Source organism: Cariama cristata, unplaced genomic scaffold, assembly GCF_000690535.1.
Source record: "Cariama cristata isolate BGI_N322 unplaced genomic scaffold, ASM69053v1 scaffold4803, whole genome shotgun sequence".
Taxonomy (NCBI): Eukaryota; Metazoa; Chordata; class Aves; order Cariamiformes; family Cariamidae; genus Cariama; species Cariama cristata.
The window spans coordinates 1-14,252 of record NW_009606502.1 but is presented as its reverse complement, the minus strand read 5'-3'; the positions used below and the strand labels follow the sequence as shown (position 1 = coordinate 14,252).

The window sequence follows — 14,252 nt, the reverse complement described above, 5'->3', positions numbered from 1 at the left end:
ATGTTGGGGCTAGTGTTAGGGCGCCCCAGCTACTGTGATGTACATCACCTTGTTATTCTTCCCTCTGGTAGTCATCCTGTGATCAGACACTCTGGGTTGCGTATCTTTTTCTTCTTACACCGTGAAAAACATTTATCTGACATGCCAAACAGCCCAACACTCCTTCTGCAATCTGCATTAAGCCACAGCAGCTCTCTTGGCAGCTCTGATGAGCCTTGTGAATCTTCAACATCAACTGACCCTATCTTAGTTTCTACTGTGTATTGGGGAGTTGTTCTGAGGTCAACTAACCAACAGGTTTTGATGCCCTGTCATTCTTTTTCATGGAGAATTCACAGGAGGTATCAGGTCTAGGATTGTGAGCATCTCTGCGTATTCTTGATGAGGACATCTGAACAAGAAGAGATCAAGCTCCTAGATGATCTGAGAGAAGTGTACTTGCTTCTTAATTTTGTTGTAAGTTTAGGTTTGCAAAATACAATACTCAGTTTACTTTACTTGCATTGAGGCACTTATTCAAGTTATCCTATCCTGGGTTCTTCCATCCTGATTTCAGGTAGGGCTTCCTTTCAGTCTCTGCTGATTCCAGGTGTCTTAGAAGGGACTGTTAAATCCAGTAGGCACGTGGTCTGTGTTGACAGCATCCCCTGTTCAGAAGAGACAATCTCCTGATGCCAGAGTTTTTGCAAAGACTTTCTGTCTGAAGATCCCTCTCTGCGTTGGCCATCAGCCATTGAGTTTCTCTGCTCCTTCAGAGATACAGTGGTGTTGAAGCATTTTTATTTCAGTTCCAGAAAGGAATTTGCCAGTTTATACTGTTTCTTGGAGGAGACAATTCCCAAGAACATCTATAGACCAAACCTTTTTGATAGCCCAAGTGAGCAGAATTTTTCCCTCACTATGCAACATCTGTGAGCCTCTTTAGCCTGCCAGAGATGTTGAAGTAGCAGGTATAAAATGACTTTGTTGGCACTGGGGAAAGGTGTTTCCATGGCTGTGTGGCAAAAAGGAGATCTGTCCATGCGTTCACTGTGCACTTCATTTCTGAAACCTTGAGGAGCATTTCTACCATTGCTCTGTACATGAAGGGCTTCTCTGAGTACTAGTGCAGTAGTAACGACTCAAAGATGCCCGTGATGTGAATATGTACGCAAATCATCACTTGAAACTGAGAAAGTTTTTTGGCAAGTTAGCAAAGTCTTTGAGACATAGGGCAAATGTATATTTGTCTCCCATCCTCATCAGTATCCTTTAAGGCTTTTAAATCTCTGGGAGATGGAGCATGCCCTCCACCGGGGCCAGGGCAGGAAAAGTCTGGCTCTAGGCATTGTTGTGATATGGGCACCTGTGGGGCGAACACCTCAACGCTGCCAGCTAAAGAAGCTGTTTCAGCAATCAGTTTATTATGCAGTCCTTTAAAATTGCTGCTCACCAGGGATGACATATACCCAGCTACTGAGTAAAATCTTCCTCGATTTAAATAAAAGCATCATTTATTTCCAAACAGAGGATGCAGAACTGGCTCTTTAACCTCCGTAGCCTACAGACTACTTTCTTCCTAAAAACATAACTAGTATCTTCATGTTCACAACATCATTGTCTTCATCAGCACAACTAGCATCTTCGCTGCATTAGAGAGCAGCGTTTATCCCTGTTCTGTACTAGTTGTTTAAAAGGTTATGGGGTTTTTTTTGGCTCTGATCCTGACAGAGCAGTGCGGATGCCTTGGCAATTTCAGTCCTATGGTTCTTTCCCAAGCTTGACTTGTGTTTTCAGCTTCGGCCCATCCCATAATTGTACAGAGTGAGAGAGGGGTTTTAATCTGTCATTTAAAACTCAAGACTGAAACAGCCCATTGAAGTAGCAGAGCTGAACAAAATTCTTACAGAATCCTTGCAACACTGCATTTCCTAGTTCCTTACTGTGCTCCTAAAACATGTTTCTGAATAACCTGTATGTTTTAAGCCTTGTAAACTTACTGACATTTAAAGTTCTTTGATTTATTTTTCTCTTTTCCACTTACTACAGTAGACTTTACTGAGATTGTGAAAGTGGGAGTGGGCTTGACAAGCACATTTAAAAGCCAAAGAAATGCACGTTCATAAAGCAGATAACTCCATCCTGAGCCTCCTTTCCAGTGGAGGGTTTGGATTATTAAAGAAAGCATAATTTGGTTGAAAAGGTGATGTGACACATCAAAGGTAAGAAGCCTGTGAATACAGTAACGCAAATACAGTCTCCATCTCAGGATGTTTCTCAAAGCTGGAAGGTACAGGAGAAGTATCTTGGCATGCCCTAGAGCATGTCTGAGAGGTCACTGTCAGAGGTAGGGAGCTTTGGTCCGGTGTAGCACAGCAGTCCTCGTTTGGTTTTTCATTATTGTACTGTCCTGTCACAGGCTTCTAATATTGATGATGTCCTGAGCCACCACACGAGCTTCCTGGATAACTGCTTGAAGGACTGCATGCTAACCAACCCGGAGCTGCTGAAGATCTTCTCCAAGCTGATGTCTGTCTGTGTCATGTTCACAAACTGCATGCAGGTATGTACAGCCTCCCCATATTGACCATGCTGCTGCTGTGACAGTCCCTTTTTTCAGCTCAACACTGCTTGTCCTTGATGCACGTGGAAGACCCTCTGTTCCTCCTGCCAGCAGGCTTTAGAGCTTGACTGCTTAGACCCTCATCCCAAATGGTTTCTGTGGCTTCTCCCTCCACAAAATTCTCTATGGTCCTTTTTTTCAGTGTTGGGATCAGGTTCATATGAACCAAATTACCTCTCTTTAGCCAGTCCTGCGGCAAAATTTGAGGTGTAAATTGTAGGGTTCTGTAGTTTTTAGCATGCTCTTTTGAGGGTTAGGCAAGGACTGACGATTGGACCCATGGAGACTGATCTCTGTGGGCACACTCTAGCCAGCATCTCAGGGAGCCCATAGCTTTAAAAAAAAATTACCTTCCTTTGGGTTTAGGGAGCTTTGTGTATGAACATTGTAAATTTAATCTCAGAGTATTTCTTTCATGGGAGTTAGCTAGCTGCAGGGCTGGCAGAACTGAGTCAGCCTCATGCTTTGCCGTAATTCAAAAAATGGGAGGATCTAACCATTTCCCCAACCCTCTGCCCTTCTAAGAGGTTCACTCAGAGCATGAAGCTGGATAATGAGATGGACCGGCTCACCTTAGAGCACGGCACAATGCTGGGCCCGCCGACAGAGGAGGAGCGTGCTGAAGAGACTGCGAAGAAGAAGCTGACTAACAAGGTGGGACAGAGGGTGGACGGCTGGGCCCTTTCCTCTGTGAATGCTTCCTGGGTTGCAGTCTGGTTAGGGTGGCTGTCCTACCTCTTGCAGATAGACCTTCCTAGTTTCTGGCCCCAAAAGCAGAATCTTTGCAGAATTGTGGGCATTTTTGAGGGCAGTGTGGAGTGCTGATGGTGTTCTCGAAGTCTGCTTTGAAGACCCTGTCTCCCACAGCGGTCCCTGCGCTTGTTTTTAAGTTCTTCGTTGTATTTTCAGCTGTGCGGCAGGTACCCACATACAGGCTTTCTGCAACTCAAGAACTTTCTTATTTCCAGAACTAGCATTTTATGATGGATGAGCCAATAAACTGTCGGGTGTGACTCTTTGCAGCCCATCCCTTTCATATCTAGAGTATTTCTTGTCCATGTTTCTCTGTCTAGATGCACACCTACTAAGCAATTTGTTTGGCGTGCTCTGCAGTTAGCAGACTGCCTCCTGTCCCGCCAAAAACCCCTCTCTGACACACAGCTAGTAGGGTCTATCACACTGCAAGGCAGTCAGAGTTCTCCGAAGGTTACAACCTGTCTAAGACAACACTCACTTTCTGCTTACTGGCTTTTCCTCCTGCTTGAAAATAAATAATGACAGCATATATTTGAAGATAACTCTCAGACAGGCGTAGCAAGGTTTTTAGCCACCAAGGACCTTGCAACTGTTTTGAAAGATTTATTTTAGTGACTGAGCAAGTGTTAAGTTTTACGGCAGTATTTTTGAGCAGGTTAGGAAGTAAGGAAGGAATAAATGCATCTCTTTGGGAAATGCGAATCAGCAGGCACATGGAGCCACTATGCCTTTGTCTTGATAGCTTTTAGCAGAGCATGCAGACAACCTCCACCTGACATCTGGCTTTGAAGCGACGATCAACAAGTTTGATAGCAATTTCTCAACACATCTGCTGGACCTGTTGGACAAACTGAGCGTTTACAGCACCAATGACTGTGAGCACAGCATGCTCAACATCATCTACAGGTGATCCAGTAGTTTTGTCTCTGTAACTTTCCCCTCCTGTCGTTCCCAAATTCAGCTCAGGAAGAATAATTGGTGTTTATAACTGTGCTTGTCTGCCCTATCAATGAAAACACTGAAATCACAAGAAATACTGCTTTGCATTTCAACCCAAGGCTTTAAAAAAAAACAAAAACAACCCACACATTCCTTTAAATTATGTGAAATTTGGCTATTAATGTTGTAGTGCAAGTGTTAGTTTTCTTGGGGGTTGTCTCACCGTGTAGACAGTGAATAAGCTGATTCCTGAATACAATGTAAGTATTCCAAGATGAGAAAACCATGCAAGGGATTGATCATAAGTGACTATTTTGTTTTAAGTTCACGTCTTATATTTATTTAAATAAGCATCCCTTAATATGTTTTTATTGTGGCCTTACCCATACTTACTAGCTTCTTAGAAATAAAAATTCCTCTGGTAATACCTAAAAGTCAGGTACACAAGATACACTGCAAGGAGAGAGGAGAGAGGAGGGACGGAGGGAGGGAGGGGGAGAGAGAGAGAAGGAGATCTAGGTTTTGCTGCTAGGTTTATAACCTCTGTGTTTCTTTTTCAATAAAACGTGGTGCCCAAGGCCACCTTTGGAATGATTAACATTTGTTTTTGCTAAAAGAGTCGTACCTATTAGCGTTAGTGGGCTTTTTAAGATCTGTGTTATAGATTGGCGTAGCGTGGAGGGACCTGCCCTGGTACTTCTAGCTTTGAAGAACCCCAGATAATGCTTTAGGAGCATTACTTTGAGTTGAACACATGATGTGCAAGCAGAACGCTTCTCACTCTGATCCTGCTACCAGCGCTTTAGGAAATAAAAATAACAGGACAGAATAATAAACAGAATAAACCGAAATAACTGCAACTATGGAGTTTGCTACTGGGAGCAGCTTTTAGTGTTTGTGGCTGAAGTATGTTTTTCAAGAGTTAAGCACCCATGAAGCCAAGCGGTCTGCAGATTGGAAATATTCAGCTGAGGCATGCATATAACCACAGAATAAGAAGGCAAGCAAGGGTCAGGAGCTGACATCTCTTAATTCAGAGTCACCTTAGTGGAAGTCACATGTAAGAGCTGCTGGACACCAGCCACCTCACACCTGGTAAAGACTGTGACACTTCAGAAATGCTGCTTGCAGACTGTTAGGCACAACCAAAAACCAATTAATTTTTGCAGTGACTTATTTTTTCCAGTGAAGAGGCAAGATATATATTGCATACAGGCATAATTTGAAGAGGCTAGGATTTTAATGAATACAAAATATTTCAACACCAACATTTCTTTTTAAGTGCTTGATGTACGTCTATAAGCCTAATAGACACATTTACGCTGTTACGGTGTGTGTGAGCCTAGAACACTTGAGACTTACCTTCTTTGTCATTGCTGTCAGCTAGGGCACAGAAAACAAAGCCATCCTAAACATTCAGTAGTTTCTTCATGCTGCTTGTAAGCTTGTGTGTAGCCTTATTTTCATGTGTAAGCAATTGTAAACAGCTCTTACAGGACTAGCCAGAAATCAAGGTCATTTTTAGGTGTTGTTTCCTTTCATCTTTTTCTGAGGAAAACCCTTGGTTTACCAAGGAGTACTCCCTACTTTTAAGAATGTTTTTCATCTGAAGTTGTAACGCTTTTCAGTGGTAGATATGCTAGAATCAGTTGTCAGTGATAGGTAATTTTGTTCATAAATGTGCCTGATAACTGGGTAATCGCCAGTTATCAGTTTCTTTCTTCTCTTGGTGCTGTAGGGATTCATGCCCCAACCCCTTTGATACTTAGCACAGAACAGAGTAGATCCTTATGTAGTTCTTTTTAACCATATAGGACTAAAGCGTACTTTGAGCTTTCTTCTACCTGTGCTTTGTCATTTGTTTTGTTTTGTTTAAATGTAGTCTTATTGCTCCTCTGCTTTGGTCTTTGTGAACTGTGCTTTTTGTTGGGCATTCTCATCCTTTAATCTTTCGGAAAACCATAAGAAGATCAACCTGCAACCATTAAGTTGTGTTCGCTGCCTTTCTGTGCCAGATGTCTTTTATGACTGGCTGATAACCCTTACACCTCTGCTGAGATGTACTACACCTGAAAACAGAGAGAGAAAAGTTTTCAGGAATGTTTTTTTTGAAGCGGGTTGTTGTCCTCTCCTCATGCTGTGTCTCTTGAAGCTTTCATTGTCCTTTTCTCACAGCATCTGACAGGGCTGTCCAGGATTCCTGGTACGAACCTTTGCAAACACTGTTTTATGAAGTATTCCAGCAGGAGACCGGGTTTCCAGTTGGCCTTTACTTCTGAGAACTTCTTGACCAACGACTACTATGCATTTACACAGCCCCTGGCCTCCTGTGTTAGCATCTGCTGCTCTATCTGAGACGTGGTCACACAGCTGAGACCAAGGTTGAACACTAAAACCTGTTACCCCTGTTACCATGGGTGCTTCCAGGAATAGCGTCTAGCCCACCAGGTCCCACAACACTGTAGAGAATTACATGTCTTCTCTTTTTCCTTGTAGGATTTTATTCCGTATTTAAGGAGGACAGGGTTACTCACAGGCATCTGAAAGGAAATGTAGTGCCACAGAACTGCTTGCTGCTCTGAACTCTCCTGCTTCCATTCCCTGGCAGGGTAGGAGCTTATCTTCCTACCACCAGAACTGCCCTTATTGGTTGACACTCAGTCCCTGAAATGGGAAGGTAGGTGAGGACCCCTTCTCCACAGTCCTAATAGCTCTGATTCACTCCACCTCTGAAGTCACCAGGGTCTGAGGTCTCCTTCTCATCTTGGAAATTCTTCAAAGACTCTTTTTGTGGCTGTGAGTGCAGATCCCAACTGTACAAGTGATTGCTGTTCCTTTCAGGACTAACCAGGACAACCAAGTCTCTGCAAAAACTTTTAGGAAATGATGGTGCAGCTTATCAAGGCCTTCTGAACATTTCATGTCAACCGTCATCTGCCTGAGCATCGCTGTTCAGCGTCATTGGACTGTTGTAGATTGCAGGCAGGATTCATCTGTAGAAAAATTGACAGGCCAAAGGGATTAAGCTCTTAGACTCTCCTCGCTGCCATCACTCCTAGGTGTCATGGTAGTATCCAGCATCAGCCTAGGTGCAAGGATCAAGCCCACAAGCAGTTGAGTCATCCAGGCGACAACATTTACTCCTCCTCAGTGCCCCAGCTCTGCCTCCTTCTTTATCAAGTGCTTACATTTTTGTCGTTACCAGTACAAGTTCTAACTGACAGGCTTTTTTATGATGCTCCATCCAGGGGATCTTAATGGCAACTAACTCCATGGTCCAGCCACTTGGACATCATTGCAAGTCACACAGGGCACGACCAACACAGCGTTGAAGGCCAAGTTGCCTGCTCTTTTAATAGAAGATCATCATGAGCCCACAGTCCTTGAGTCTTGCAAAGACATGTGGAGATCATCCCATTGGTGGGATCACCCAGCTCAGTCCAAGGCCGGAGTTGGTTCTCAGCTTACTCAAGAAGTCAGCAGTGTCAAGTCCTTGACCAGTCTTTACATCATGCAGCAGCAGAAGTCCTGCAGCCTTCCATCACACTTTATCACGTGTGATGCCACACACTGAGCTAAGGCCTTTTCTGGCAGTACCTCAGGTAGCATCCTCCTTCCAGCACTGCTCCTGCACTTAGCATCAGAGGTTCAACTCTTTTATCATTGTGTCCCTACCCTTGTGTCAACCTGATGCATCTGCCAGGGCGGTGGAACAAGCTGATGCTGCACCATGGAGACTGGCTGTGTGTCTCATTCGATTGTGGGTCCGTGGTGCCATGGCCAGGAGCTAATCTCCACCAGACGCCTTCGTGTTTCACAGACCGCACACAAGCGTTAGCTGTGGCAGGAGGTGACTCCTGAGCTGTGGAAGCTCTGGAGCCAATTCTTCCAGATACGGAGAGGTTGGTTTTTACAGCGAGTACTTCCTGCTTCAGGAGAAAGGAGAAGTGTGGTGATTCAGGCGGGCTGTGAAAAAACAAAAATGCTTCCATTAGCAATTTGCATTGAGAATGGTGACCTAACCTCCAACCAGCTGTCCAGAAGAGAGTCTGAGTCCTTTGTCCCCTGGTATTTCCATGCTCCAGTTGTATTCAAGGGCTGCAGAGGAAATACTGGGTCTTTATGCCGTCAGGACTGTCATCACTGTCTTGTCCCCCAGTTTGAACTGTCTGGGACCATGTAAGTCTTCACCAAGATGTTGAACATAGCTGGACCTTTACTGACAAATCAAACGTCCCCATTTCCTTATCTGAAATGCTGTGTGTTAACAGGCCATGCAACAGAACATGTCTTTCCATTTCTACAGGCTGCTCGGTAATGTTTTAAAGAGTGGAAGTCCCACAATGAATGCCCAGACGTGATATTTAGCTCTCATTTGGTCTGTAGAGATTATTGGATTGAGTCCTGGACTCTATGGCAACAGGAACCCAAGAACCAGAGCGGAGATTGTTGGCATCTGAAATAACATATTTGACAGAGAGACGGGAGAGTTTATGAGACATACCAGTCTTTTTTTATAAATTATAACCTTTTGATATGACTGCTTTTCAAGGGTGATAGTCAACATGTAAAATAGAAAACAAAATATCGCTTTTATTCATAAGTCTGGTACTGTGCTTTTATTTATTTGATCCTGCTTAATATTTATTCAGTTTATGGTACTGAGTAACTGAGACACAACCATCGTATTTGTAGCACCAAACAGCAGAAGACTGAGATCCAGAGGGTTTCCCTCAAAGCAGGGAAGCTCACATGTAACTCACAGATCTTCAGTGTGCTGAAGTCCTGCTCAGGTGCCTTGGCTCCATCAGTAGCAGTGCTGACAGAGGGCTGGCAACTGCCGAAAAATCTCCAGTCACTCCTTCACATCCCAGTAGTGAAAAGGAGAAGAATTACAGCGTAGAGGACTTTGTCAGAAGGATTACTCAATTCTAAATGCTTAGAAATCTCACCCATCAAGTGCTGTTAGCATTCAGCGGATATCCTTCCTTTACCAGTTTGGATGAAATGGCAATGACTGAGCTTAGAGTAAGACCAGTAGGACGTATGAAGTGATGCAAACCCCAGTGAATAAAAGTTCCAACCACAAAACAAGAAACTGAAGTGTAAGCAGAGTTTGAGGAAGCACTACACAAACTGTTGAGATATTTATCAAAGATCATTTAACCCTAAAAACATAGCTGAAAGGGAAGCAAATCAAAATCTGCAATTCAGGAAGTTTGGAATAAAGCAACTTTAGAAATGGAACAGATCCTCAAAGCGAGGATGTAGATGAATCCTGGTCTTCTATTTGAATCAAATTTTGGTAAATATGCCTGCCTCAGGGTTGGGTTTTCTTTGTACAATGCTTAAAGGATGAAAGAGATGTAAGCTTTTCAACCAGGAGAGAGCAACAGATAAATTCCATCTGTCGAGGCTCTGTTTTCTGCAGTCACCAAAAAATGTCAAGGAACAATTTGTTGCCGTTTGTGTAAGGTTGTTAAGCAACATGAAACTCAAATATTGTACCCATTCATTTGGTATTGGAGCAATTTAATTTGGGAACTGAAGAGAGTAACTTTTGTGTGATTCACAGGCTTATGTCGACTATTGCTTAGTGTTCCAGGGCACACGTTTTTAGGAGCTGCATGTGTCTTAGTTGGCTTCGTAGTGCAGAGGTCTGCCTAAGGAAGGTCACAGCAGGCATGGAGCTGGGTGGTTTTGTGGCATCGTTTTGGGTTATCAAGGAGACAGGATTATGATACTGCTGATGTTGCCCGCTTTGGAGAGGCGTTTACAAGTATCAGCAATACTTGTGATTTTGGCTGAGCATCTTCCGAACAGTTACTTGTTCTTCTTGAATCGTCAATCTGTTTGAAGCGTACTTGTGGTAGCAAGGAGGTGGTGGTAATGGAAACTGCAACATTACGTGGCAGTTACAGTGGATAATGCGATGGATTTCGTATGGGAATTAATACTGGAGTTCACTGGTGGTGGGCTGTGGTATTAAGGAGTGGTGGGAAGTGACTGGGAAGGTGTGGAGACTGAGGAGCCCTCACCCCTGGTGTCTTGTCCCTGAGCGACACGTCTCCAGGGCTGTGTGGTCAAGCTGTGGCTCTGGAGAAGAAGCTGTCAGCAATTAGTCCTTCCCAATGTACTTTATACACTTGTAAAGAACAGCTGAAATTTAGCTTGTTGGCAAAGGACAAGCACAGAAGAGGTCACGCCAACACCCGTGGCACAGTGCAAACATCGAAGGACAAGCACAGAAGAGGTCACGCCAACGACACGCGTGGCACAGTGCAAACATCCCCATCTCGCTCTGAACAAGCCATAGCCTGGGGCAATCCCCTGCGGGGATGGCAGGTCTGGAGCTCTCGGTGATGCCCTGGGAGAGGTTTCTCCTCCAGAGGCCATGATTGGGGGAGGGCAAGGCTGCGCTCAGCGGTGTGGGCATGGGGAGTGTGGCCAACGGAGAGGTCTGTGCTGTGGCGCAGACCCCTTTGCTGTACAAGCGAGCATCCCCCGCTTCTTCCCGCTTTGCTTCACTTCACACCGTTTCAACCAACTTTGTCCTAAAATTCGTCTGACCCTATAAAAGAATTTATGTATTTTTGGATCCCCTTGCTGCCTGTGAGCGCCTCGATGAGCATGTGCGCTGCAGCACTTGCAGCACCGAGCTCTTGGGGGCCCTTGGCAGCGTGTTCAGCTTGCTGTGCTGCTTTCGGGTGACGTTGAGCCAACAGGCTGCCGAAACTTCTGGGTTTTTTGTCTCTCAGGTTGGACTTCAATGGGTTCTACACAGAGCGTTTGGAGCACATGTCTGCTGAGCGCAGCCAGAAGGCAGCTCCCCTGCTTCCCCACCTGGCCGTACCTGCCCAGTGAAGCCCGGCTGCTGCTGCCCCTTTCAGCCACCATCTCCTGCACCAACAGAGAACCGGACACTCTCTTGCTTTGAGCTAGGAGTACTCAACCCTCTACATTGACAACGAGCGCTAGAAACGAACTGTTAAGGGTTGTGCTAGAGAGACAGGGTAATATTCCGTCTCCTGAAATGTACGTAGTGGATTTTCTCTTCTGAGAGGCTTTTGTTAAGTCCTTTTTTTTTTTTTTTTACTGCATTGTAAAATGATGTATTTGTGTGTTGTAAAATAAATTAAAAAAAAAAAATCGGGGTTATTTTGTCTGTTAACAGAACTCAGGGTGCAAATTAGTCTTTAGGTGATATTGAATTTTGGTTGGCTCACAGAGATCTTGCTTAGCTGCCATGTGGAATCATTTTGGGAGGAGAGCCTAGTTGGGGGATTGCTGGAATGACGCTGATCAACTGCTCTAACCAGTGAGATGGGGTCCAGAGCTGATGAGCAAATACGTGATGTTCGTATCATATTGGCGGAGTCCTCAGCAGAGGACTTTCAGGGTATCTTGCAGAGCTGTGCAGCCATAAAAATTGCTGGAGCTGGTTTGGGAGCAGGTGTGGTAGAGGGTGGAAGAGAAGAAAAGTGTCTCCCAGGAGGACGTGGTAACCAAGACAGGTGCCAGAGATCCAGAGGCCTCGGCGGCAAGTGTGGGAACCTGGGAAGATATGCGAGTGCTGTGGATACAGACCTGAATGCTGGTGTTAATGATCTCCCCTTCCTCTGCCTCACCTCCACCTTTGCAAGGACCTTCTAGAGTACGTTAGAGGGAAGAGCTAGGTTCTCTTTGCTCTGATGGCCTAAACCTGATCCTCCAGCCTGACAGAGAGGGAGAGACCCAAGGAGAGGATGGAGACCACCAGTCTGGAGGACTGAATTCCTTCATCTGAAGGTTGAGGTTGAGGATGGAGACCTCTTATGGCATCATCTGGCTCTTCAGGGAAAGGACTTGGGCAGTTCATGGGGAAAGGAAAGTTTCGTGTTCCCCACACCGAGGTGACCTCTCAGTCTAGGGAGGCTTGAAGAAGTTGACCTGCCATTTCCATGAAGTTTCTGTGGATCTAGACTTCGCAGCCTGTCCCTCGAGCTCAGGGTGGAGAGGCAGAGGAGCCAGGTTCCTGGAAGAACCTGCTCGCTTCTTGGTGCCCAGCATCTCAGGCTTGAGAGACTCCCCTGGTCCCTTGCTCTGTCACCGTTGGTCATGCACATTTTTGACACTAATGAGCAGCATGGGGGCTGTTGCAGGAAAAAACTCTGTTCGTGCAATTTAAATTAAATGAGGATTAAACCTCATTTATAGATTAATAACACATAATTAACCAGCAAGCATTGTGTCTCAGCAGAAGTAATAGATATTCCCGAAATGTTAATTTTTAAAATCAACAGCGAATTTCTAAGCACCCATCTATGAGTAGTCCCAAGAAGTCCTGCTCACACCCGCCTGTCCACACATGCAGATGGTTATGTGCACCCCTCTGGCAGCTTTTGGGGGTGGGGGGAAAGGCCCCCCTCTCCAGGGAGGGTGACTCCCCTCCTTGCATACCCCTTCTGTGGGAGATGTGGGTGCTCCACGTCTACAGGATCTGGTGCTGCTCCCTGCAACCTGCAGGTCCATACCCAGGCAAGAAAGTCCCCGGGAGGTCACCTACACCCCAGGGTTGGGTCGCCCCTGTTTGTTGCACCCCATACCGACATCCCGCTAGCTGGATGCGACCCCCTGGCTATGCCAGCCCCAGGCAGAGGTGGTGATGCTGGTGGGGCAGCATCACACCAAGCTTTGGCTCCCGACGTTTGCATGAGAACACGTTGACGGGTAACCAGTTACCCAAAAAATCATGGCCTGCATGTGGATGTGCATTTACCTTACTTTAAAGATTTGGGGTGCTTGGATGGATGTCCACATAAATCTACACACTCCTCTCCGAGACCAGCCCTCAGTCTGAACCAGATGCCCTACTGCCAGCCCCAAGCAGGAGGTGGATGTGGGTCTTCTCCCCTCGCCAGAAGCCAGGAGGTGCCAGGAGAAGGGCAAGAAAAGGTCTTGTGTCTGAACCCAGCAGCCCCACAGCACGGCAGTCGGGTACCTCCTTGCGCAGAGTCGCAATTTGGCCGCTTTGTGTCTCCCTGGTGAACCGGGTTATTTGCAGTACTTCATAGACCATGGGTTGGTCAGTAGCTCCTTCGAGGCCAGCTCAGCACCGCACACCTCACACGGGTTACCATCATGGTGGGGACAGCACTACTGGAAACTTTTGGATAGTTATGAACAGACATGACTAGGAGTGTCGAGGGTGAAAGCATGGAGCTTTAATATTTATTGGTTTTATTAATAAACTTGTCTATTTAGGAGGGAATTACAGAAAAGCTGCAGGGAGAAAGAAGGAAGACAGTGGAGCAGTGCTTGGCTACAGTGGTTTCCATGCCATTTTGGAGGAAGCTTGTCCCTAGTGATGGAGCTCTGCGACAGCTGAATTTGGCTTCTGATCCCTTCTTTTGTGAAATGCAAAAGTTAAATGTGGCATTTCTTGGCTGGCCCTGGCCTGAAACACCAAGAAATATATTTTTAAAAAATTAGTTTGCAGGAGGTGGTTCTCTCTTCACAAGTTACCACATGGAGAAGACAAGGGGCAATGGGTTGCACCAGGAGAGGTTTCATCTCAGCTTACGAAATACGTTACAGTGAGAACAAGCACTCACTGGAAAAAAAAAAACCTCTCCAGGGATGTGGTGGAGTCCCCATCACTGGAGGGTTTCAAGATGCAAGCGGACAGGGTGCGAGATGAGCCAGGCTGCCAGGCTTCCTTTCCCCACGGCACGTTGAACCAGATGATCTTCAGAGGTCCCTTCCAACCTGGGATGTTCTGTGGCCAAGGGAGAGACAGCAGTCAGCTCCGTGGCAGAGCGGAGAGCTCAGGGTGCAGTGCCCCTCCCAGCTCAGCCCCACATGGTGGTCCCAGGCTCTCTGATCCTTTGGGATCAGGGAAGGTCCCAAGTGCCCCACGGTCCCCCCCAGTCCCCCTGACAGCTCAACCCCCCATGGTGACCCCAAGCCCTCTATC

The 14,252-nt window shown here is 46.0% G+C and overlaps 1 protein-coding gene across 1 annotated transcript in view; it reads left to right on the top strand.

The window, feature by feature from the left end:
* The window catches only part of TUBGCP2 (tubulin, gamma complex associated protein 2), a 37,691-nt gene extending 26,254 nt beyond the window's left edge, over positions 1 to 11,437 (top strand). Inside the window, exons 14-18 of the mRNA XM_009696374.1 lie at positions 2,399 to 2,542; positions 3,128 to 3,256; positions 4,101 to 4,264; positions 11,056 to 11,162; positions 11,302 to 11,437. Of these exons, the coding sequence (XP_009694676.1) occupies positions 2,399 to 2,542; positions 3,128 to 3,256; positions 4,101 to 4,264; positions 11,056 to 11,161 (543 nt within the window). The 3' untranslated portion in view covers position 11,162; positions 11,302 to 11,437. The remainder of the gene's footprint in view (positions 1 to 2,398; positions 2,543 to 3,127; positions 3,257 to 4,100; positions 4,265 to 11,055; positions 11,163 to 11,301) is intronic.
* The last annotated feature ends 2,815 nt before the right edge of the window (positions 11,438 to 14,252 follow it).